Source organism: Colletotrichum aenigma (assembly GCF_013390185.1).
Source record: "Colletotrichum aenigma strain Cg56 chromosome Unknown KSG_Cg56_contig03, whole genome shotgun sequence".
Classification (NCBI taxonomy): domain Eukaryota; kingdom Fungi; phylum Ascomycota; class Sordariomycetes; order Glomerellales; family Glomerellaceae; genus Colletotrichum; species Colletotrichum aenigma.
The window spans coordinates 2,671,127-2,694,029 of NW_023500909.1; the positions used below are offsets into that span (position 1 = coordinate 2,671,127).

At 55.0% G+C, this 22,903-nt stretch overlaps 9 protein-coding genes across 9 annotated transcripts; 5 read left to right on the forward strand and 4 right to left on the reverse strand.

Annotated features, from left to right (window-relative positions):
* Positions 1-1,080: 1,080 nt before the first annotated feature.
* Positions 1,081-2,038, forward strand: PLR_Lp1 (Bifunctional pinoresinol-lariciresinol reductase; the record flags this gene model as incomplete). Its single annotated transcript, XM_037319947.1, has 2 exons — positions 1,081-1,116; positions 1,163-2,038. The coding sequence occupies 2 exons, from the start codon at positions 1,081-1,083 to the stop codon at positions 2,036-2,038; spliced, it is 912 nt and encodes a 303-aa protein (XP_037182351.1).
* Positions 2,039-2,918: 880 nt separating this feature from the next.
* Positions 2,919-4,087, reverse strand: tom40 (Mitochondrial import receptor subunit tom40; the record flags this gene model as incomplete). The annotated part of the gene is made up of 3 exons (XM_037319948.1): positions 2,919-3,026; positions 3,076-3,720; positions 3,779-4,087. The coding sequence occupies 3 exons, from the start codon at positions 4,085-4,087 to the stop codon at positions 2,919-2,921; spliced, it is 1,062 nt and encodes a 353-aa protein (XP_037182352.1).
* A 1,161-nt stretch (positions 4,088-5,248) lies between these two features.
* On the forward strand, positions 5,249-7,773 carry CGCA056_v004694 (putative 6-phosphofructo-2-kinase/fructose-2,6-bisphosphatase; the record flags this gene model as incomplete). The annotated part of the gene is made up of 7 exons (XM_037319949.1): positions 5,249-5,262; positions 5,934-6,122; positions 6,169-6,204; positions 6,257-6,524; positions 6,572-6,652; positions 6,698-7,300; positions 7,351-7,773. 7 exons carry the CDS (start codon positions 5,249-5,251, stop codon positions 7,771-7,773), a joined length of 1,614 nt encoding a protein of 537 aa, XP_037182349.1.
* A 500-nt stretch (positions 7,774-8,273) lies between these two features.
* Positions 8,274-10,959, reverse strand: CGCA056_v004695 (uncharacterized protein; the record flags this gene model as incomplete). Its single annotated transcript, XM_037319950.1, has 4 exons — positions 8,274-10,208; positions 10,256-10,630; positions 10,683-10,781; positions 10,879-10,959. 4 exons carry the CDS (start codon positions 10,957-10,959, stop codon positions 8,274-8,276), a joined length of 2,490 nt encoding a protein of 829 aa, XP_037182350.1.
* Positions 10,960-13,556: 2,597 nt separating this feature from the next.
* CGCA056_v004696 (54S ribosomal protein L7) lies at positions 13,557-14,731 on the forward strand (the record flags this gene model as incomplete). Its single annotated transcript, XM_037319951.1, has 3 exons — positions 13,557-13,805; positions 13,883-14,560; positions 14,621-14,731. The coding sequence occupies 3 exons, from the start codon at positions 13,557-13,559 to the stop codon at positions 14,729-14,731; spliced, it is 1,038 nt and encodes a 345-aa protein (XP_037182347.1).
* A 293-nt stretch (positions 14,732-15,024) lies between these two features.
* FES1 (Hsp70 nucleotide exchange factor FES1) lies at positions 15,025-15,690 on the reverse strand (the record flags this gene model as incomplete). The annotated part of the gene is made up of 1 exon (XM_037319952.1): positions 15,025-15,690. The coding sequence occupies one exon, from the start codon at positions 15,688-15,690 to the stop codon at positions 15,025-15,027; it is 666 nt and encodes a 221-aa protein (XP_037182348.1).
* Positions 15,691-18,813: 3,123 nt separating this feature from the next.
* act-1 (actin) lies at positions 18,814-20,454 on the forward strand (the record flags this gene model as incomplete). Its single annotated transcript, XM_037319953.1, has 6 exons — positions 18,814-18,820; positions 18,965-18,995; positions 19,144-19,199; positions 19,300-19,330; positions 19,400-20,171; positions 20,224-20,454. The coding sequence occupies 6 exons, from the start codon at positions 18,814-18,816 to the stop codon at positions 20,452-20,454; spliced, it is 1,128 nt and encodes a 375-aa protein (XP_037182345.1).
* Positions 20,455-21,052: 598 nt separating this feature from the next.
* CGCA056_v004699 (putative peptide chain release factor-like protein) lies at positions 21,053-21,764 on the reverse strand (the record flags this gene model as incomplete). The annotated part of the gene is made up of 2 exons (XM_037319954.1): positions 21,053-21,403; positions 21,501-21,764. 2 exons carry the CDS (start codon positions 21,762-21,764, stop codon positions 21,053-21,055), a joined length of 615 nt encoding a protein of 204 aa, XP_037182346.1.
* Positions 21,765-22,385: 621 nt separating this feature from the next.
* CGCA056_v004700 (uncharacterized protein) lies at positions 22,386-22,854 on the forward strand (the record flags this gene model as incomplete). The annotated part of the gene is made up of 2 exons (XM_037319955.1): positions 22,386-22,491; positions 22,616-22,854. 2 exons carry the CDS (start codon positions 22,386-22,388, stop codon positions 22,852-22,854), a joined length of 345 nt encoding a protein of 114 aa, XP_037181537.1.
* Between the last annotated feature and the right edge of the window lie 49 nt (positions 22,855-22,903).

Below are 22,903 nucleotides of genomic sequence, written 5' to 3' on the forward strand. Positions count from 1 at the left end.
GCTCGACTTGCGACATCGATGGCTTTCAAGTGCTTACCAACACATCGTGAGATGTTTGTCTCGGAAGTTTGATCAATTCTACACACAGACCACTTGTTCTCGTCTACAGAACAACCTCAGCACTGCACAGCTTGCAGCGACTGGCTGTGTATATTTCAATCATAATGAGTGAACTGCACCGGAAGACAAACATGAAGACCACTGCATGGGAGGATCATCATTCGCTACGTCTCTTCTCATGGAAAGGATGTTGCATCTCGAAACGACCATGCCGACCCTTGTACTACGGACCTCCGACACGTCCATCACGTCGAGCACGATGAATCTCAACCGACTCCCGCGCGCCTGTTCGTCATCCAGATTTGACTTTGTGATAATGCTATCTTGTTGCTTTGTCTCGCAACTTAGTTCCCGTCCAGGCGAACGAGCTGCAAGGCCTCGCTAGGCCGGCAGACCCGGAAGCGTCCAATCATCCCAACTTTCAGAAGGCTATGTCATGCAAGGCAGCCATACTGCCAATGACTTCTCGATGAGTAAACTGCCTTATTGAGACACTTGGTAAACGAGACGCGGAACCTTAGGGCTTAGCTATCGTATTCATCCGTAACACGAGCCAAACCTAGCAACTCGAGCAAATGCTGTCCATCATGTTGTACTGCGGATGTCGAGATGTACGCAATCTCCATTGGCCTGGTCTTTCTCCACAAACCGAGCTCAGTGTGGTACATGGAAAGACTGAACCAGAGCATGTTCGAGAACATGTAAGCGTACGTGCGTCACCTTGCTGTTACAGGGTCAAAGCTCTTGCTTCGAACCGCGAAGCTCCAGGCTGTTGCAGCTCTGGCGAGATAGCAAATGAGTGACGGCCAAGATACCTTCAGACGAGCCTGGAACGGAAGCCCGTCACAGCGGCATATGCTTCCAGTTTGCTTCCGGGAGCTTGCTTCAGCGCGGCCAATCATCCTGGCCATGAAAATGAGGAAGAAGATAAGTAGGAGCTCTGCGCTGCTGTTCATACTGATGCTTAGTATCAACACCAGTTAAACACACTTCAACGGTAAATCGACACATCACAACACTATGGCACCAGAAATCAAGAACGTCGCCATTGCCGGCGTAAGTCCTCCCTGTCCAGTACCCTCCTACCAACTAACAAGCCCAGGCTGCCGGTAACGTGGGCCCCCACGTCCTTAAAGCTCTCATGGACACCAACAAATTCAGCATCACCATCCTCACGCGCAAAGCCGGCTCTCACGAGTTCCCCTCCAGCTGCACCGTCAAAGAGGTAGACTACGAGTCCCTCGACTCCCTCACCGCCGCCCTCAAGGGCCAGGACGCGTTCGTCAACTGCACGAGCAACTTCGACCCCAAGTCCGCGACCCGCGTGGTAGACGCCGCCGTCGCCGCCGGCGTGTACCGCTACATCCCGCCCGACTTCGGCATCGACCCCAACAAGGCCCACGTCCCGGAGCTGCCCGTGTTCGGCATCAAGGCGCTGACGCGCAAGTATATGGAGGCCAAGGCGCAGGAGGTGGGCGACAAGTTCACGTGGACCATCATCGCCAATGGGCCGTTCCTCGACTGGGGCATCCGGTCGACCTTCATGGGCTTCGACGTCAAGAAGAAGAAGATCACGTACTTCAACGACGGCGACAACGTGGTTCCCTACACGAACCTCCCCGACGTCGGCAAAGCTGTCCTCGGGTCGCTGACGAACCCCGACGACTCGGCCAACCGTATCATCTATGTGCACACGATCAACAAGTCTCAGAAGCAGCTTGCGCAGCTCGCGAAGGAGGCGATTGGCGGGGAGTGGGAGGAGATCAAGACGGATATGGACGCCGTCTATGCGCAGTGCATGGAGCAGATCAAGAAGGGCGTCATGACCCCTGACGTTTTGATCCCGCAGATTCCGTATGCTTGCACAAAGAAGCATTATGCCGCTCCATGGGAGAAGAGCGATAACGCAATGCTGGGTGTGAAGGAGTGGAGTGACGAGGAGGTGAAGACGCTGTTCAAGCAAATTGACAAGGAGTAGAATGGCAAATGCCTTGAAATCAGAATTACTGCTGAGACTGTATCAGAGACGCCGCTGCAACTGCTTCGATTGTGTGGAACCATGCCATGCGTCCCCAGTTAGAAGTTAGTCAGAGCAATGGGCATCTGACAAGTTGCCTTTTGGAGCGCTTCATCGTCTGCGAGGCGTTTCCAGGCAACCGTGATCCCTGGGTGGTTAAGAAACAGCCTGACCAAGTATCAGTAGCGGCACCTTCGCATGCTCATAAGGTTACGTACCATGGCACGGCCTCGATGATATTCTGTTTGACCCGCAGATACTTGCCCCGGCCTAGCTTATGCACACAATTTCTTCTTGACTTCATGATTGTACAACAGGGCTTGTATCAGCATCTGAATTCTATCTCCTTCATACAAAGTACATGCGAGAGCTTTTCATCAAGAGGGCCCATTCAGGATGCTTTCACTCATGTAGATGCTCTCATCGGAGTGGCATCGGCCACTCCGCGTTGGGTATGCCGTTCCAGACCTCCCCATAACAAATGCATCCAAGCCAGCCCATACCCCATCACGCTGATCATTTCTTTGCTCGTCCTGAGCGTAATATACACAGGTCCTCGGCGGTGGAGAACAGGAATCGGGGGTCACCGAACGAGAGTGAGATGGGTGGACGGGAAGGTGAGCTTCGGGGGGGCATGAGAAGCGTCAAATCGTCTAGTCCGTGCTGTCGAGGCGTGAATTCGTTTACTAAGACAGCAGTATAAAAAAAGAGCTTGCAAAGAGGAGTCGAGTTCGTTGGTGTCGTTTCCTGTCCTCGCCAAAGGACAAACAATTATCGGGTTCGATTAGGAGCGGAGCTTCGGGTTAGGCTCGGCGAACGCCCAGCCTGCCTCGTATCGAGTTTAGAAGGGGATGTTGGGGGTGCCCTGAGCACCAAGAGCCTCCTGCTGCTCCTGGAGCTCCTCGCCACCGGCCTCAATGGAGATACCGACACCAATCTTCGCTTGTTGCTGAGAGAGAGTTAGTACAGGCTCGTGAGTAGAAATACGCATTACATACCGCGAAGTGGTCAACATCGGCGGCCAGAGTCATCATGACAGGGGCAGCAATGCGCTTCTCCAACAAGCAGCTCAGCTTTCCCTTGGAGTCGACCTGGGCACGGAAAGTGGACATTCTGAAGTCGTACTTGGCGCCAATGGTGGTGACACCCTCCTTTTGGAATCCACCCATGACACCTCCAGCACCGGGGACGAGAGACAGAGACAGATCAACACCGGCCTGAACCTTGTCGGAAAGACGTCTCCAGTAAGAGGTGTTCAGAGCACCCTGAGCCTGGAGCTGAGCGGTGGCGATCCAGTCGGCGGACTTGTAGCGAGCGCAGTAGGAAGTAGCGGTTTCGGGTCCCTGGGTCATGGCTTGGCGCTGCCAGACGGTCTCGAGACCGAGGGCAAGCTTGGGGGTAACAGACTGAAGGTAGCTTCCAATAAAGATACCGGTCATGCCGCCCTCGAGGAAGGAGGGGTTGAGCATCTTGAGGGAGGCAGTAAAGTCGTCGCCTGTGTATTCGTTCTCGAACTGAAGCATCTCTTGGCCGGCGCCGGGAGCAGCCTGGAACTGGGCCCTCGACACCAGCTTATCAGACCATCGGTAGTTAAATCGGGTAGAAAGCTGTCCGTCGTTGTCCATGTTTCCTTGCAGGAAGACCTATCTCTACGTCAGCGAACAGTTTTCGCGCATAATTAACATGGCGGGGTTTACCAACCTTGTTCGTTCCGTACAGCGCAGCAAAGGTGTACGGGTTCAAACGGTCGCCCATAGCAAACTGGTGAGAAACTTGGAACAGAGGCGACATGCTGAAGGCCTTGGTGAGGTCGGCGCGGAGGCCGGTGAACATATAGTTGCTGAGCAAGACATCGCGCTGGACCTCCTTCGTCAGGTTCTCGGTGGTGCCGGGGTTGGACAGGCCAAGCTTCGCTCTCCTTTCCGAGAAGGAGTTGATGGCATCTGAAAGAGTGTGGGCGACAGGGTTGTTCAGAAGAACATTCTGAATTTGTTGGAAGCTTGCGGCCATGGTTGCGAGAGTCGGCGCGGGCCTGCGTCGAACGAAACCGGGGAATTAAACAGACGGGAAAAGTCTTTAAAGGGAGGGAGAAGTGACCAAAGGGTCTCTGTATCGGGAGGGAAAATACAGATGCGACTGCCCGGGGGACCGATTGAAGCTCGCGCAATGGGCAGGCAGGGTCGATTTGGAGAAGTCGTCGACTCGGAAGCGGGAGTGTTGGATTGGCAGACTGGAGAATAAATTTCTTCCACGCTGGATTACATTACGCACCAGCTGGAGGTCCTGGTCGAGCACGAGCCACGGTGCCACGTTGGATTCAACGGGACCACAGAGCTGAGCGCCACAGCCCGGTGGGGGCCTGCCAAAGAGCTCATCTTCAATTGAATCAGCATCACGTGATGCTAGTTACGTCAGGTGCAACAGGGCACTCGATCGGTCCGAAGCTTAACCGGCCCCAGATGTCGGGACTGCCGCCGAGAAGACCCTTGCCTGCATCCGGTACGTTCCCTTGGCCTTTCCCAAGCATTCAGCCCAGAAGGCCTCTTTCTTCGCCAGAGGTATTAGTAGTCCAAGGACATCCTGCAACTTACCTAACCTTCCTCACCTGCAAAGTTGATTCCCAACCTCCATTCAGTTTTCAGACCAAACCATCGCAACTCTCCTGAGATATCTAGCAAAGCAGACCAACCACCAACGCTGTCTTTTCGAATCCCGGTTGGGCACCCGCCTGCACAGACCACAGAATTTCGGCGAAGGAGGGTCCTCGGCGGTCCAAGGGCTGGCGGCTTAATTCGGAACGGGGGGCAGCTCAGACAGCAGCGTCACTTTCACCGCGACCGCCATCACCGTCCACGAAACACCGACTTCTGCGCGATTTTGTCTTGTGCGATCGGCCCTTGACCTCACCTCGCCCATTTCGTACTCCTGGTCTGGTTCGGTTTCTTGAGGGCCAGAAATCGCCAGTACCAACCACGTCGCGACCCGGCACTGCGTCATTGCATCGTCCCCGCTATTCCCCTCCGTAGCGGCCCCTCCATCCGGCGCAAAGGCGGTGCCGTGTATGCCTCTCGACCAACCCGCTCCCACCTCTTGTCCCTCGGCATAATCTTTGATTCGCTTGCCGTACCTCATAGGTGACCAACACATTCTCCGGAAAACTGATCCGTCAACATGGACACTTTGCTGTAAGCTCCTTCGTTTTCTTTCGTTTTGCCCTAGGAGAATCCGCCCAATAGCCTGTCCTCTCCTTGTCCCACATCACAGCAGCAAGTGCTGTCTCAGCATTGAGATACAAACTTGAGGAGCTATCCCCAGAAGACTTCATCAAGAAGACTTGAAACACAGTCATGATCTTGCATAGGACAAGTCAAAGGTTTCTCATTACAACCATTACAACAAGACCGAATCCTACAGCCCATGTGCTCAACCAGTCGCGGTCGAATGTGTTGCCCGGTTCGTCAAGACAAAGGCTCATTGACCGAACCACCCCTCAATATCTATGGCATCCTTCCATGGGTCTTTTGTAAACAAGGAATTCTCCACATGCTTCGGGGAAGCTGATGCCAAGAGATTCACTGTTGAGACCAGTCTATACTGCTCCCCTCCTTCGTGGACCTGGTTCTGAGTCCTGTAGCATAATACCTGTCTCCTTTACATACAATCATCTCAGCATCTTCATCTCCTGCGTGTCCTATCTACTTCTTCCAAGTATTCCATCGTCACAGCGAAGACAACCACCTCATATCATGGTCTTATCTTCAAAAGCTGATTGATCCCTCGGGGTGCTGCAAACCCTTTTCACGATCCATGCCGGAGTTAGCTGAAGAAAAAGTCATTGACATTTATGCTCTGATAGTACCGCCGAGATCGCGGCCAACGCGCCTAGATACCGTCGCAAGAGCTCAACATTCATCGACGGTATCCACGATGTTCCAGAGGACCAGGATATGGCTCCGGCCCAGCTGTACAGCACCATGTCTGGCCGACTTTTCCACTCGGGCCGTATCGCTATTGTGATGGTGGGCCTTCCAGCTCGTGGAAAGACGTGAGTGCATCCTTTGATCGGAAGAAACTTCAGCTAACATGAGCAGCCACATTTGTGTTTCTATGGCGCGTTACCTTGGCTGGTAAGTTTACTTTGGTGGGTCCTTTCGTACTTCTTGCTAAAGGAGCCTGTAGGCTGGGCGTAAAGACGCGCATCTTCCATCTGGGTGATTATCGCCGTGCCACCGTCGGCAAGGGTGGTATTGTACCCGAGGACTACTTCTTCCCTGACGCATCTCCTCAATCTGTTATTCTCAGACAGAAGATCCTCAAGAAGTGTCGCGAAGATATTTACGCCTGGCTGAACCATGAGAACGGCCAAGTTGCCATCTATGACGCCGTGAACCCCACTGCTGCTGGTCGTCGTGCTTTGGCCAAGGAACTCGCGAAGCACGATGTGCAGGTAAGTTGTGCAAGTCTTGCGTCAAGAAGTCCTGCTAATGCAAATAGACGCTCTTCATCGAGTCCTTCGTGGATGACGAGTCCATTCTTCGTGAGAATGCGCGTAACGTCAAGATTTCTTCGCCCGATGTGCGTACTCTCCTTGTCTTTGCTCTGCCTCGCTAACGCCCCCAGTTTGCCGGTATGGATCCCGATGAGGCGGCGAAACTCTACCTCCGCCGCATCGACATGAAGATTCCCGTCTTCGAGACCATGAACGAGAAGGAACTGAACTACATCAAGATGATCAATGCGGGTCGTAAATTCTTCTACAACAACGTTTCCTTCAACTACCTCTCCCACCGCATCGTCTTCTACCTCACAAATCTGCACATCAAGTCGCGCACCACCTACTTCGTTCGGGCCGGTGTCACCAACGAGGAGGATTCCTACAAAGCTGACGCCTCCCTCTCCGAGGAAGGCATTGCCTATGCGGCCCGCATGTCTGAGATCCTCCTGAAGCACCGCGAGCAGGAACACGCCGCCCTCGTCGAGAAGGGCGGCCCCTCGGTGCCTCTGCGGCCTCTCTCTGTCTGGACCTCCACGCGTCGCCGCACCGTGCAGACGGCCGACTACCTCAAGAACAAGGGGTTCAAGGTCCGTCAGCGCTCGCAAATGAGTCAGATCAACCCTGGCGTGTGCGAGAAGATGTCGGAGCGCGCGATCCGCCACATCTACCCCGAAGAAGTTGAGAAGCACGAGTTGGACCCTTACCACCACAGATACCCCCGCGCAGAGGTAATCTCCTACATGCACATGCCTCTGATAATTAGACTAACAATCGCCAGTCGTACCATGACCTCGCCGTCCGCCTCGAGCCCATCATTCTTGAACTTGAGCGCGAGCAGTCCGACCTCCTTATCATCGCCCACGAATCCGTCCTGCGCGTGCTCTACGCCTACCTCATGCATTGCGCCACAATGGACATTCCAACGCTTAAGTTCCCCCGTGATGAAATCATTGAAATCATCCCCGCTGCCTACCAGAACGAAGCCAAGCGCATCCACATCCCCGGCATCGACCCCAAGATCACCCCTGCCTCGCCCGAGGACATCCGCATCCCCGTCCCCGGCAGCCTTCCCGCCAGCGGCAACATGTCGCCCGTACCGGGCCTCTCGTCTCCCCCCACCGAGGTTGTCGAGCGGCCCCCTGAGAAGGTCATCAACACGGCGGCGGAGATGGTTGCTGATCGGCAGAATGACGAGGACTAGATTGCATCATCAGTTGGATAGATTTACAATACGCGCAGGGGAGGTGTTTGATCGAGAGAAGCGGCTTTGTTGCTACTACAGTGGATGGACCGTCTCACGGTCTCACTCTCGTCTAGCACAGGACATTGAAAGGAAACGGGTAGTATTACAAGTCACATCACCATTAGGTATAGGTCAGGCAGATAAATCTTCATGAATGACGACCCAGTCATCAGAGTATCATTATTTCCAACATCTCAGACCGTGCATGAGGCCTACAGAGTCCCTCATGTTTGTTCGTGGTATCCCAAGTTTTTGACAACGCAACCAACGCCTCCTTCTTCAGCCCACATTGCGCAATGCGCACATGTGTCTCGTTCTGTCTTCCCATCTGTAGCCTATGAAACTCCTCGCTATTTTCAGGGCTGAATGCTCTGCATCGATCCTAAGTCCAAAAAAGACATCCAAAGTCATTGACCGCTCATGCGGCCGCCTGTCGCTCGCTCTGTCGTATCGTGCGTCTACATGACCGCGCATTCCCGCTCGGGTTCGCCATCCTTGTTCTTCCTCTTTTCCTTAGACTTGTCTCGCTTATGGTGATGCTTGTGATGGTGTTCGCCTGACTTTCTCTCCTTGTAATCTTTCGAGTCCTTAGATTCCTTGGAGCCTTGCCTGTCGGATTCCGCAATCGGCGTTGGTTCTGCGGCGACATCCTCGATAAACTGCTCTTCTGGAACATGGTCAGGCAAGGGGGCGCTAACAGACGTTGCCAGTGCGTTGCCATTTGCGGGCTCCCGGAGGGGCTCCTTGCTTGTCCGCATGAGCCCTCCAAGTCGAGTCATAGTAAGACTGATGCGCCCCTCGCCTGCTTGGCTTGTTGGTCTGCTCTTGTTGTTCTTCGCCGTGAAACGTGCAGCAGCGCGGGACAGGCGCTGCGCCGTTGTCTCCTCACCGTTTGGTGTGATTGCTGGCGACACGGCCTCAGGGGTAATGGCCGGCGTGCCCAAGGTAGAGTCAGTGAAGGTCACACTTCCGCGGCGAGAGTCCTTGAAGCCCAGACCATACGGCTCATCATCAAGACTCAGACGACTAGGCCTCTCAAGGTCTGATGAGAATCGAATGCTTGGTGCTTTTGGTGGTGAGATGGAGGTGTTCTCGAAGTAGTCGCTTTTAGAGGAAGGAAATCCCGAGTTGATGCCCTCTTGCAGGTTTGGCGTTCCTGGCAAGTTGATGCTGACCTTGGACTCATTGTAAGAGGGCGGCTCCGTCTCGGTTTCCTCCGTTGAGGCAACTTCCACCATAGGTACGATCTGGTAAAATAGCAAATAGGGCATCTCGTCCTTCAGTGCTTGTCTAATGTCGTCGACATAGGTGACTCTGCTTTCGATATTCAAGTCGTCAAACTTGACCCATTGCGCTTCTTCATAATCGGGAGGAGGGTCGAGGTCGTGCCGTCTGTTGTCTGTGAGAAGCTTCGGCGCTACTCGTGCGAACGAAATATAGTGCCCGCTGTAAAGCGAGTCTCCCCGATGACAGACCACCGACTGGAGGACTAGCTTATATTCCATGCTAAAGCCATTAGGGTCCTCTTCGAGCTGCGTCTCACCAGCAAGCATGAAATGAGGCAGTCTCAGACTGTCTGGAATGTCGATGAAGGTATTTTGGCGCTGTGGTATCCCTGAGTTGGTCATCATGTACCGCTTCAGACAAATTCCGACGACAGGCCGCTGGCTGAAGTTCATTGCCACCTCCATGTCGTTCTTGGGCTCCTTGTTCCCGGCGGCATGCCAGGGAATTAGTCTGAAAAACTGCCAGGCAGGGATAGTCACAGCCTTAACCACAGTTGAGCTTGTCCGTCGCGCCTTCTCCAACATGCTTGGCGTGTCGGATTCCGGCTTTTCCTTCTCTTCTAGTACGACTCGCTGGATTACACTAGTTGAGCGGTGCCTTGGGGTGGGACGCGAAGAACCGCTGGGGGATTCTGGCACGCCATTTGGTGCCTGAGAAGCTGTCCAGCGCCGTTCGAGAGCTGGCGACAGCTGCAGAGGAGAAGAACTCAAGACGTCCGCTGCCTCAAAGTCGGTGCTACCTTCTGGGGTTACCAGACGAATTGTGTTCTTGTTCGGTGTTGATTGTGCCAGCTCTTTCTTCTCTTCGTGGCTGTCCCTGAGCACATCCACCTGTGTATTGAAGTATTCCTCCAGACAATCTTCCAACCTAATGCCTTTTCCATCGGGATCGGGGGGCACAGCCAGGTTCAGTAAACGTTCGTAGACTAGTTTGTGGTCGTCCTTGTCGTTCTTTCCCTGGTGAAACAAGTCGACTTGTAGCTGTAACAGGGGGAGTTGAAGCGTTTCGGTAATGAAAGCAAAGGCTTCGGAGGTATCTTGTTGTTCGAGGAGCTTGGCGTCGCTCCAGCCGCAGTCGGCGAGAGCATCCTGAATGAGTTTTGCCTTCTACGGTTAGCAACAGTAAAGGAGTTCCAGGCGCAGAACCAGCTTACCATGTCTACGTGGATCATCTCTCCGCTCCTCAGCATGTTCACCCATAGTCGCAGTAGTGTGACCAATCTGCGTCTTGGCTCGTCCGTAAAGTCGTTTTTCAGCATGCACTCGAAGGCGTCCAGCTTGGCAAACATTGCAAACAGCAGAGAGTCGAGGTAGCAAGTGACGTTGCCTCTGTTCTCTGCACCGACCATCTCGACCTGGGGGTTGTAGTGTGTGATCTTGCCAGCCATTGCCTTGCACTGCATTTTGATAAATTCGACGGTCTTGTTGACGTCTTGCTTGGCGTATTCGCTGTGCAAAGAATCGCGGATATGTTCTTCGGAGACGTCCGTAACGTTGCTGTCGGCAAGCTTGCTCTTGATATCTTCGACCTGTCGTCGCAATTAGGTCAAGGTCCTGTGGGTAAAATGCGACTTGGCGTACCTTTTGAGACTCCTTCTCCTTCAGCTCCTCGTCGGTTGGTAGTTGGGCGGTGTTGCTCTTGAAAAGGGATCTGAAGGCTTCGGCTGACAGTGGTCGGCTCTAGTGCGAGGGAACAGGTAATTAGCCTCCAGTTCTTCTCAACAGACGAAAACAGCATGTGAAGACACGATCATAGCGCCAGGGGTCGCAAACTCACCTTCTGTCCTGGCTCTGAGGACTTGCTCCTGCGATGGGCGCCATTCCTGTCCCGCAGGCTGAGAAACTTCTTGCCCTTCATGGTCGCGGGTTGTGTTGGTGGTGCAAAGCGAATTAGGGGTGATTGAAGCCGAAGAGGCTACTCAGCGAAAGCAGTCACCTCAGCGGTCAGGAACCATGATCAGGTCGAAATCGCACCCCCATCAGCCAGCAGTACGGGAGTGGAGAGCAATGGTTGAGAGTGAAGAATGTATGCCAGGAGGTATGGAGGGGCTCTGGCGCGTCTCGGCGGGGCAGATTTTCGCAGGTCGCAAAAGACGGGGCTGGATGATCAGGCCTGGACTTTTCCATCTGTCAGCGTATTCTGTACGAGCGACGGGACGCTGAAAAGGGGAATTGCTGACTTGCAACGGTCTTATGTTGGTGTCGAACGTCGCGAAGGGTCGCTCCTTAGGTAGAAAGAATATGCAGAACTAAAAGGCAGGTCGTAAAAATACTGAGAGAAAATGTCGATGTGGTGGTGTTGGTCGATACCGGGGGGGGGACAGCTGAAGCAATTAAGGTAGCGAGCCCTTCACTCAACAGGCGCCGTAGTGTGCCAACCCGTTACAGCCAGCAGGCGATGGGGACAAGGAGGAGGATCCAGGGTCAGATGGTGGTTCGCGGATTTTGGCTCGAAAAATTCGGGGTCCAGGGTGGCCAGGTCTGGCAGGGCCGCAGGTGGCACCTTGTGGTGGAGATCGCCTAAAGGCCCAGGTACCGGCGCGGTAAAGCTTGGGCGCACCGGTACTTCCAACCACTAGAAACTGTCCTCCTGGGCACCTGGTGCTCCTTGCGGACTTGCCCGTCAGTTGACTCGGGAGCCTGCCCGGGCTGGGAGTGCCTTGGTCGACAGCCCGCGGCGGCAAGGCGGACTTTTTGCTGTTCGACCCGATGAACACACCCTGCTTCTACGTCCGTCAAGGAATGACCGTGACTCCGAACGGCTTACCAACACCAACACGTGTGTACCTGTTCGTTGATCTAGGTAACTAGTTTGCAAGCGACTTGGCGGACGCTGTGGGTGGATGCAATAGGCAGAAGAGAAGCCAGAATCTTCTGTCTGGCTCTCTGTCTCCCCGGGCTGCCGCGTTTCTTACATATGACCTCGCCTAAACTATGAGTAAAAGTTGTCTGCCCCAACATCCAACATCCACGCGAGGCGTCATACGTAAGGCCTGTCCATCGTGGGAACAACATCCGCAAAAGATCACGCCTCCCGAGTCCCTAAGATGAAAGTGGCAACTCATCCATCATATCAACCACAAGTCATTCGATCCCCTGTCCCAACTCTGGATAGCAGTCCGGACCCTTGGCGTGGCGGGGAAAAAGCACACCTTCGGCTGGACCAAAATCTCCTTAGGTCTCGCTCATGTTTCGTGAGGCGTGTAAATGGCTGCAATGATACCCTCTGGCACACGTCTTGGCGCGTCCTTTACTTGCGCAGATCCGACCTCATGGCTCTGTGGCCCATGCTTCTAGTTTCAACAGCCCCCATCCCCCGTCTGTGTTCTTGATTTGCAGAGAACAGACTTCGGAGTCCAGCCTGGTTGAAAGAACAGACGAATTGCCAAAATAGAATAGCTCGCCTGCATCACCTCTCCCCTCACTCAGCCCAGCAGCAAGCCCCAGGAGGCTCAACTGTAATCCGCAACTCTAATCTACTACCCAGTGCCAGGGTATGCCACCACGGCCACGAAGCTCAACGTGTACAACGCGCCAGATGTCATTCAACTGGTTGCCCGTGGCCTAAAGTTCCGTGGCGCAATATGTCACTCACAAGCCCCCCGTGGTCGGTCGGTTAGACGTTGGATGTGACACTAAACTCGAACCCGACGAGAGATGCGCTCCGCGTAAACCGCATACGTTCGCATTCGTGTCCATCTAGGGTGTACAATCAGGCAACCTGCATGGTAGCGCGCCGCCTCCCATCATCGAGATGTACAATGCTTGAATGCTCATCTTCCCTATCCCTTCGTCCCATCTTTCCCCTTTTGCTGATCGTGCGTATGCGCGTCTTGAGAGCTTGCTCTGCATCCTCTGCCCACCTTGTCAGCTCGGTACGAGAAAGCCAAACACATCGCTTCCCAACTCTACAGCGCTTGATGACCCATGAGACTGGTGACTGTCAATTCAGCTGAGGGGCCGAATGATCGCTGCTACGTAATCCAAGGACGGCGTGAGCGACAAACATCCGCTTCTGCAGAAAGGATCTTCGGCGCCTCGCTAGAATCCGATGGGCGCTGAAAGGAAAGACGATGGACGACGGGCGGCGGCCTGATTGCAGATGACGACAGTACACCCTCTCCCACGAGGTCTGAAGGCCCGAATGTCCGCCGCGCCCGGAAGCCCACTAGAGTCGGGTGCTGCTGGCCACGTTCGCTCCCGTCCGGTGATGTAACAAAGTCTCCTTCGGTGCGTTCGGTGTTAGTGCTGGCGAAGCAGGGATGCCTCACGGTCCAACTGCGATAAGATAAGACCGGGAAGATCAAGCCACATCTTATCCGGGGTCGTCCCGCACTAAGCTCTCCAGCCACACGTGGCACGGACCTGTCTTGAACATTTCGAGATTGAAATTTCCAGCATCGCGACATGCCCTCGTAGACGTGGTGAGGCTTGCGACAGTACACACGACAGACCATGGCCACACTACGGGAAAGCTCCCGCTTAGGTCGGGCTATTTGCAGGCAGCGCTCGCCATGGCAATTGACGCCTCTCGTCGCCCAGCGATGCGCCGCCACCAGCGCTTCAAAGGCGGCTCCCGAGCTGGCTGACCTTGAGCCCGCTTCGTCCATAGGTGTCCCAGGACCAGACGAGGCCGCCGTGAAGGCATACGATACGGCGAAGCGCATCTCCGAGAGGCCACAGCAGCTTCCCGGAAAGAGGCATGTCCCTGTTTCCGAAAGATCAGCGCACAAGCAGAGTACTGACATGCCATGAACAGATACCAATTCCACCCCCCAAAGTACGACCGCGGCCCGCTGCACCCCGTTCAATCACCACCCTCCACCGACCCCACGGCACGAGACTTCGTTCCCGGTCCCTTCAACCTCCCCCGTCTGCGCCAGACCTACGAGTCCACCGTCGCCTCCGACCTGTTGACAATGACCTACCTCCACAAGCCCCCGGGAACCCCAGACCGTCCGGAGCGCGAGCGACTACGTGAGTGGGACGACTCCTCGCCGTACAACATCAACCGTCCCCGCCGCGGTCCCAGAGGAGGAAGCAAGCTGGACCTTCTCGAGAAGAACGTCACCTGGCACAATATCCCCCAGATCAAGGCCGTCTCGCTGCATGCCTTCATGCCCGGTAGCAAGATGCCCCACGGCACGCTCAACGTCGCGCGTTCCGTTATCCAGTCCATCAGCGGCTCCTGCCCCGAGATCACTGAGGTCACAACCAACGTCGTCCAGTGGAAGATTCGCAAGGGCGACAAGGCCGGTGTCAAGACCACCATTTACGGAAACCAGGCCCTCGAGTTCCTCGACAAGCTCATCAACCTTGTCCTGCCCAAGATCAAGGACTGGCCCGGTGTCGAGGCTACCACTGGTGACGCCAACGGCAACCTCTCCCTCGGTCTGAAGCCTGATGACCTTGCGTGGTTCCCCGAGCTCCAAATCAACTATGACATGTACCCCGCCAGGGTGAGTTAATTCAGCTGCCTATGATGCATGACCCCCTCTTTTGCTGACAACATTTTCAAGCTCATTCCAGGTTGCCATATTCACATCCAAACGACCGCCACGTCAAACCGACAGGCTAGGCTGCTGCTCCAGGCCCTTGGTCTTCCGTTCCATGGAAAGTTCAGGGATTGAGCGGCGGTTGTGCAAGGGTGTGTCCAAATAAAACAAAAATGTACAATACCAAATGACTAGAAATCTTGTAAACGAACTGTACCAACAAAAAGGTCACTCCCAAACACGTTAACGAAGCGTCATCTGGATGAAATTACTTCCATTTCGCAATCGTGAATCTCATTTACGAAGTAGTGATCATCTAAGCCCATGTTCCCATTTTTTTGGTCGTCCTGTACGTCAGAATCCCCTAAGTCGCACCGCCCCAAACGCCGCCCATGCAAGTCCATACCGAATGCTCTAATGTCATTTCTCTATGTCGTAATCTTGGCTCTAAGCCCGTCCATGACCTTGTCAATCTCATCCATGTTAACGGCTTCAACCTTGCCAGAAGAGTGAAGGCCCTTCTTGGCCAGCTCGTCCGTGAAAAGGTCCATGGCGGGCTGGTAATTCCTCACAGCGGAGCTGAGGGCGTAGAGTGCCTTCCTCCTCACGGCCTCCTTCTCGCCGTCCTTAGTAGCTATCGACACAAGGGTGGGGATACCAGCATCGCCCATGGCGAGCAGGCGCTCCTGACTGGGCTCGTTGTTCTGAACGGCGGTGCCAATGCACCAGGCGGCCATGCGGCGCATGTCGTGCTCGTCGTGGGTGAGGCAGCTGAGAAGAGGGGACCACAGAGCGAGGTTGGCCATGTTGTTGGCGTTGTCGAGGTTCTCGATGAGCTGCTCGAAGTTGTCAAAGGCGACAAGCTTGTTGTCAAGAGTCATCTCTGGGTCGGTCGAAGTGATGGCTTCCATGGAGGCCTTCATGAGGTCAGCGTCGCTGGGGCCGCCGCCAAAGAGGGCCGCGATAGCCTCGGGGTTGAGGTTGCTGGCGGGTGCACGGGCAGCCTGCTCGTTTTGGCCGGTTTCACCGTTTTGGCCGCCGGTCTCTTGGTTCTCGATACTCCATTTGAGGAGCTCGTTCAGGTTTCTGTCCATGATGCCAAGTTGTGGTGGGCTAATTGTGCTTGTGAATGTTTTGGTTTTAACGAATGCGTCAGATGCTTCGTAATAAGTTCTTATGAGTTGTCGAGTTGAAATGGTTCTCGTAGGGGTATATGAGTTGATGTCGTTGAATCACATAAGATTCAAGAACGTTCATCGACTTTCACTGAGAATCTCATCAACACCTCAAAAAGTTCTCCATAACTCAGGGCCCTGGTCACTGCTCTGACTGGCTGCACTGACTGCTGCCCTTTTCTGGAACCTTCAAGAAGGTTTCTTATCTCAAAAGGGCTTAGCGCAGATCTCACGTGAGAGCCCTGATCAGGGCCAGCTCAGTGCACGTTTATGCAGATTGGCGGTTGAAACTTGGGCAGAAAACACACGTTGACCGCAGCGTTCCGACCCATTGCCAACACTTCCTGCCCAAGATCGGATCATTAAGCATGCTGAGTTGGCATTTCCCGCCTGCCAGTCATAATTGAGGGTGTATCGTAACTCTGGAGTCCCTATTTCCGTGTCGTTGAGGGATGAGTGATGAGTTGCTGATGCTCTACGGTGGTTGGTGAAGAACCAAAAAAAAGTTCCCTGCCCCACCATTGAGAATGTGGTGCCCCTCATTGCCGCTTTAAGAGATGAGGGAGCTTCCCTGAGCTAGCGGCGTGCGGCTTGCTGACAGCTGAGCAGTGAGCGATGAAGTCACTCGAGTTCGCAGCGAGAAGCAACTCTGTTGGTTACGTTGCATCCAATTGCGTTTCTAACGTCAGACTTGACTCCTTCAGCCTTGCATCTCGGCCAGACTCAATTCTTTGGTTCTCGCTTGCTCTGGTGTGCAATGCTCAAGTTGCGGCAACATACTGTTTATGCGTTCCCCCGTACACAGAACGAAGATGACAGGTTGCGATCTGGACTAAGTGCCCGATCAACGGAGACACCGCCCGGCAGCCCGAAGCTCAGCCACACTGGAAACGTATTGTGTTCCTCGCACCGTTTCTTGTTGGGGATCCCACACGAGGCTCGAAACGCAGCGCTGGATAGCTGCACATTCGCCTCAAAGGCGAGAGCGAGCTGGACATCAATCAGAATGCGATAGGGGGATGCGAGGCTGGTTGCTAGGCCACTGGCTTGCAGCCGGCTACCTTTGACCCCAGCCGTCGTTCCCGCAAAAGTTTCCCGTACGCGGGTCTTCAATTTGGACCGTGAGAGCCGCGTTGACACCCCTGAGAGTACGGCCCTTGCAGATGGCAGGGCCGTCGGTGTCGGTGTCGGCGCCTATGTAGGTACCTAGATTGCGATGTGCTTCTTACCGTCTTTGCACCGGGCATCCGTCAATCCACGCAGAGGAAAGGAGAAGCAACTGTTCATGAGACCAAAATAGAAGATGGGAGATGCCTGCTTGGCGCCATCGCCCAAACTCTCTTCTTGCTGACGGGAGAGATGACGTACGACTCGGGCATCGGGGAACGGAAGGATGCTTTTCGTTCACATGTGGTTTGCTGGCCGCTGGCGCACATCCGCCCGCTGCGGCCGTCGTCGAGCATGAACCAAGCCGCGGCGGCGGCGGGCGGGAATCTTGTTGAGTCTCACGTGGGCATCGGGGAACAGGAACAAGAGCGGCCCCCGTTCCAAAGTGAAAGAGCGAGCGAGCAAGTAAACGGGACGGTCACGGATCCGCGATGCTGTGCCGCGACCTTTCCACGGCTCCCTGGCAGGCCTCGCGCTGGCGAGATGGCCTTGGCCAAGCTGTTCCCATGCTCCCATGCTCAGGCCTGGGTGAACCTTGCATTTTTTATTAGGCGGTAGCGTGCGTGAAGGCGGTCGGTGTGGGGAGGCCCTTGAAGATATTAGACACGCCACAGTCGCCGGGAGGCAACGGCACTGTAGATGGGTCGTGGCTTGGGCGGTCTCTCGATTGGCCCGTGGTGGTGGTTGTGGCCATGGAGGTGAGCGTGCGTGTGTGTCCCTCTCTCACCGTCGGTTTCAAGCTGCCTGCCAGGTACGGATGGCGAGGGTGACGAATGCCCCTTGCCGCCAGCGGCGTAAATGCGCTGCCTGGGCGTCTAAGTCGCTACCTGGATAAGACGAAGGGCTATGATGGCTGTTGACAGCAAAGACCATCTCGGATAGGTAGAAGCGTGATCACGGGCAGCCCGAATAAAGAGAACTGTGCGGATAGAAAAGTGAAGGGTGCTGCGCGATCAAAAAGAGGTGCAATACGACAGCAAATTCCAGGCCAAGTCTCGACCTCGAATATCACCAACTTCGTCTCGCCCTGCAGCAGCTTGCAGCGCGTCTTCTTCTTCCTCCTTCTCCCCCCAGCCACCAGCAATCCCAATCCCTCCAGCGGCCCAGGCCGGACGAAAAGGACACAACAGACCAGATACCTCGGACATTGCGGCTGGTCTCACCAAATTGAAAGGTACCATCGCAACTTAAATGTCCCCATCCAGCGGCGAATTGCTCCAGTGTCCTGCCACCGCCTGCCTTCGCTCCCGTACCCCACCACACTACTTGCCCAATCCAAGCACTGAGCAGCGAGAGCAGCAAGCACGGGCCTCATTTAGCCCTTAAAGCGGCAACCCAGTCCCCCGAGGGAACTGCCACTTTCTGCCACTTGTACAGTGTCGCCTTTTGCTCATCATTGCTGAGGTGTGCTGCACCTGCTTCCCGCCTGCCTGCCTCTACCCAGAAATCCACCTTTGCTTGCCCAGCAGCCCCCCATTCGCTCTCCCACAAGTCGGGTTAGTAGGTCTCCTTCTGACATCCACGCCAGCGCACGACCGCCAGCCAACGAGGCCTCAGCAGCACCGCTCCGCGCACCGCTACCGCTTCCACGTCCCAGGCCTTCGCTCTCACCGCACACCACTCACACTGTGCTGGCCATTCCCACTCTTCTCCTTCTTCCCCCCTCCTCCACCCAAAATCGACTACCTCTCATCTTCCCGTAACCTTTCCCACTTTCGACCTCACCACCCATCGACGTGCTCTCCCCAAGTTCTCTGCCATCCGCTCAGGACTTTGTCAGTTCCATCTCGCTCGCACGATTCCGGAATCGAGTGAGCTTTCCTTGTTACTATCTTCTACTCTATTTCCCCCGTCTTAACGACCACGTAATTCACAATGGAAGGTACGTGACGCCATCTCCTTTGCCAACTCAATGGCCCTCCGAAACGATCGATGCCTTCGCCGCCGGCTCTCGTCGCGATGCTCGGCATCCCTCGTCCTGCGTCTGCTTCCAGGACATGATCGCTGACTTGTTTCCGCATCACAGAGGAGGTTGCTGCCCTCGTTATCGACAATGGGTAAGCTGTCCCCGCCGTCTCACCGACCATTCCGCCTCCCGGGTTTCGTTGGGATCTGGCCAACGTCAGCTCTCCCGATAAACCCATTGGCTCTCCATCCATCGATTCCATATCCATACCGATGAATTTGAATCTAACTAGAGCCTAGTTCGGGTATGTGCAAGGCCGGTTTCGCCGGTGACGATGCGCCCAGAGCTGTCTTCCGTAAGTCCCCCCATCCGCAGACCGCAATCCGCCTCTTCAGGGGGTACTCAGATTTGCGGTCATCAATCGGCGTGTGCTGTCGATGCTAACCACCACGTAGCCTCCATCGTCGGTCGCCCTCGCCACCATGGGTATGTCTGCTTCTCGCCCTCGCTGCGGTAATTTCCGCCCTCCGCGCCGCGATCTAACATGTGAATCAGTATCATGATTGGTATGGGCCAGAAGGACTCGTACGTCGGTGATGAGGCACAGTCGAAGCGTGGTATCCTGACGCTCCGCTACCCCATCGAGCACGGTGTCGTCACCAACTGGGACGACATGGAGAAGATTTGGCACCACACCTTCTACAACGAGCTCCGTGTCGCCCCCGAGGAGCACCCCGTCCTCTTGACTGAGGCTCCCATCAACCCCAAGTCCAACAGAGAGAAGATGACCCAGATCGTCTTCGAGACCTTCAACGCCCCCGCGTTCTACGTCTCTATCCAGGCCGTCCTGTCTCTGTACGCCTCCGGTCGTACCACCGGTATCGTCCTCGACTCCGGTGACGGTGTCACCCACGTTGTCCCCATCTACGAGGGTTTCGCTCTCCCCCAGGCCATTGCCCGTGTCGACATGGCTGGTCGTGACTTGACCGACTACCTCATGAAGATTCTCGCTGAGCGCGGTTACTCTTTCTCCACTACCGCCGAGCGTGAAATCGTTCGTGACATCAAGGAGAAGCTCTGCTACGTCGCCCTTGACTTCGAGCAGGAGCTCCAGACCGCTTCTCAGAGCTCCAGCTTGGAGAAGTCCTACGAGCTTCCCGACGGTCAGGTCATCACCATCGGCAACGAGCGTTTCCGTGCTCCTGAGGCTCTGTTCGCTCCTTCCGTCCTTGGTCTTGAGTCTGGTGGTATCCACGTCACCGTCTTCAACTCCATCATGAAGTCCGATGTCGACGTCCGTAAGGACCTGTACGGCAACATTGTCATGGTATGTGCCACAAAACACCAGTACCTGGAGTCGCAAGCTAACATTGTTTCAGTCTGGTGGTACCACCATGTACCCTGGTCTCTCCGACCGTATGCAGAAGGAGATCACCTCTCTTGCTCCTTCTTCAATGAAGGTCAAGATCATCGCTCCCCCCGAGCGCAAGTACTCCGTCTGGATCGGTGGTTCCATTCTGGCTTCCCTTTCTACCTTCCAGCAGATGTGGATCTCCAAGCAGGAGTACGACGAGAGCGGTCCCTCCATTGTCCACCGCAAGTGCTTCTAAGGTATGTAAGAAACAGTCGAAACCGCAAGTTACATGCTAATCATCCACTAGCGAATTACTTCCCAAATCAATTCCTCGCCCTTCCGAAAGCACATCGATCCCAAAGAGGTCACGAGCGGTGCAAGGTCTCCTCGGCGTTGCATGTATCGCAGTACGGTCTCATATTGGCGAAAAGTTGGTGACATGGTCAAGAAGTTTGGGTCGACCCTTCTCCCGAAAGATCTGGTCCTTGTTTTGTTGCAGGGTGCGCGTGGGCGCGTATAGGGGCGGACACGTTTACACCTGAGGTCGATCATACAATACACTTTGCTTACAGTTCCCTTTTGGTTCCCAATGATCGGTATGCCGTGACTCACGTGATACGTATTGCACTGGAGAATACATGTGCTGGGTTGCAATTTGATATGGGCTCTAACCTACAGATTGGCGGTGGCAACTAGGCTATTGGGTTGACGTGGGAAGCAATCGAAGGGTGGGGATGACGGAGACGAACACATCTTACGACTAGACGAGTCATAACGGGATTTCAAATAAAGCACTTGTCGTACCTGTGGCATGTGCCATTGAATTGTCATTTTAATTTTCGCATTTGTGAATTCTATGGTTTGACATCTGCGCTCGGAGCATTCGTCCGTTCTTCAATTGGCGGCTCTACCGCTTCGGCCTCCTGTTCGGCATCTCCGCTGTCAGTCTCTTCTGCTTCCGCCTTGTCTTCCTCCAGCTTGCGATACTTCCTCTTGCTCTTCTTCGCCGCACTAGCCGCCTTTTTACGTTTCACCTCACCCACAATTGCTGACCGGCTCTGGTCTCCATTCTGGAGGTCGTCGAGCTTCTGCGCCAGAAGCTCGCGGGCAATTTTGCGGTTCTGGGACCGGGATCGAGTGGCCTGGGACTTGACGACGATGCCGGTGGGTATGTGTTTGAGTTGTACGGCCGAGCTTGTCTTGTTCTGTATGGGACGCGTTCGTCAGTTCTGTGTCGTGCACCCTTGAACCGTCCGAATCATGGATTCACGAGGAGGGTTTGCTCTTGATTATCAGACGTACAATTTTCTGTCCGCCCGGCCCGCTGCCCTTGAGGTAGGACTCCTCGATATCCGAGTCTGGAGGGGGCTTGGGCCGGGGTGGCATCTCGTGCTTCTTCAGCGCGGCGGCGGGGGATGCGCTGAAGCGTGCGACGAGAGCGGCCCTCGCGGCAGGGAAGCTTCTCCCGCCCCAGCTCCCGCCGCGCATGAAGACGCTCAAGCTAGCATTGCGCGCTGTGGAGAACACGGGGGCGAGGAGACGGGTCAGAATTAGAGCGGGAGGCATCGTCTGCGCCGGGCCATTGTCCGTGGGTTGGGATGAGGTTTCGAGAAGCGTCGTTGCGCGAGGCGAGCGATACTAGGCTTGGCCTTCCGATGATGAGAGCTTCGACGTGCCAGCTGCCGGCCGGCTGCTTCCGCGTAATGGTGCACCCGAAGGGCAGTTGGCCAATTAGGGTGGTGTGTTATTCATTTCGAAAGGGTGGCGGATCGGCCTTCAGGTGCTGTAGAGTGGTCCCCGCTTTTGGTTCGCTGGCGGTGTGGGTTCCAGTGTGAGTGAGGCTGTCTTTTTTTTTTTTGCTATGCGGATCGGTCGGTCGGTGCGCTGAGTCTTTGTCGCGTGGGCCCGGTCCAAGGCCAATTTACTGATAAGATTTGGTGACCTCCCTCCCGCCGCGACCGATGTTCCGCTGAACCTCCTAAATCACCTACCGCACGCAATTCACGACTCAACACCACTTTGCTCGGTCCCACGGCGTCGAGACGGGTTTCTGTTCTTCTAGACTTGGGTAACTTGTTTTCTTCGAGGAACATTCGGCGCACACACATTCGAGTTCATCACGACGCCACTATCGAAAACCGGCCATCCGAGCGCAAGACACGAAACGAAACCTTTGACGAGATCACCATGTCGGCCCTCCAGTCCTTCAGCAAGTGGCTGCACCTGAAGCAGTACCAGATCGAGGTCACCTTCAGCGTGTACATCTTCACGCCTCTTGAGAAGTTCATTTTCTGTACGTTTCTATAATCTAACCCGTGCTTCGGCGGTCTACCCCCTTTTTGTCCCCAAAATCCATGGTGTCATTTCATACCGAACGATCCGGGTTGGCTAACCAAAGCTTTGCGCGCGACAAACAGACACCTTCCTCTTCCTCCTCAGCAGTCTGACCATCATTGCGACCATCTTGTACCTCCCCCAGCACATCGCCTTCATACTGAACCGCGCGTGGTTCTACATGCACGGCGACCCGATCGATGCGGTCGTCGCCGCGGTGGAGGTCACCAAGGCCGCAGTCGAGAGCTTGATGTCCGAGTCGACCACGACGGCGGCGGCTGCGCTCGCCAAGGAGACGGTTGAGATTGTCAAGGAGCTGTAATGGGGCCTTTCGTTCCTTGCCTCCCACGAGTAATCATGGCATGATGTCG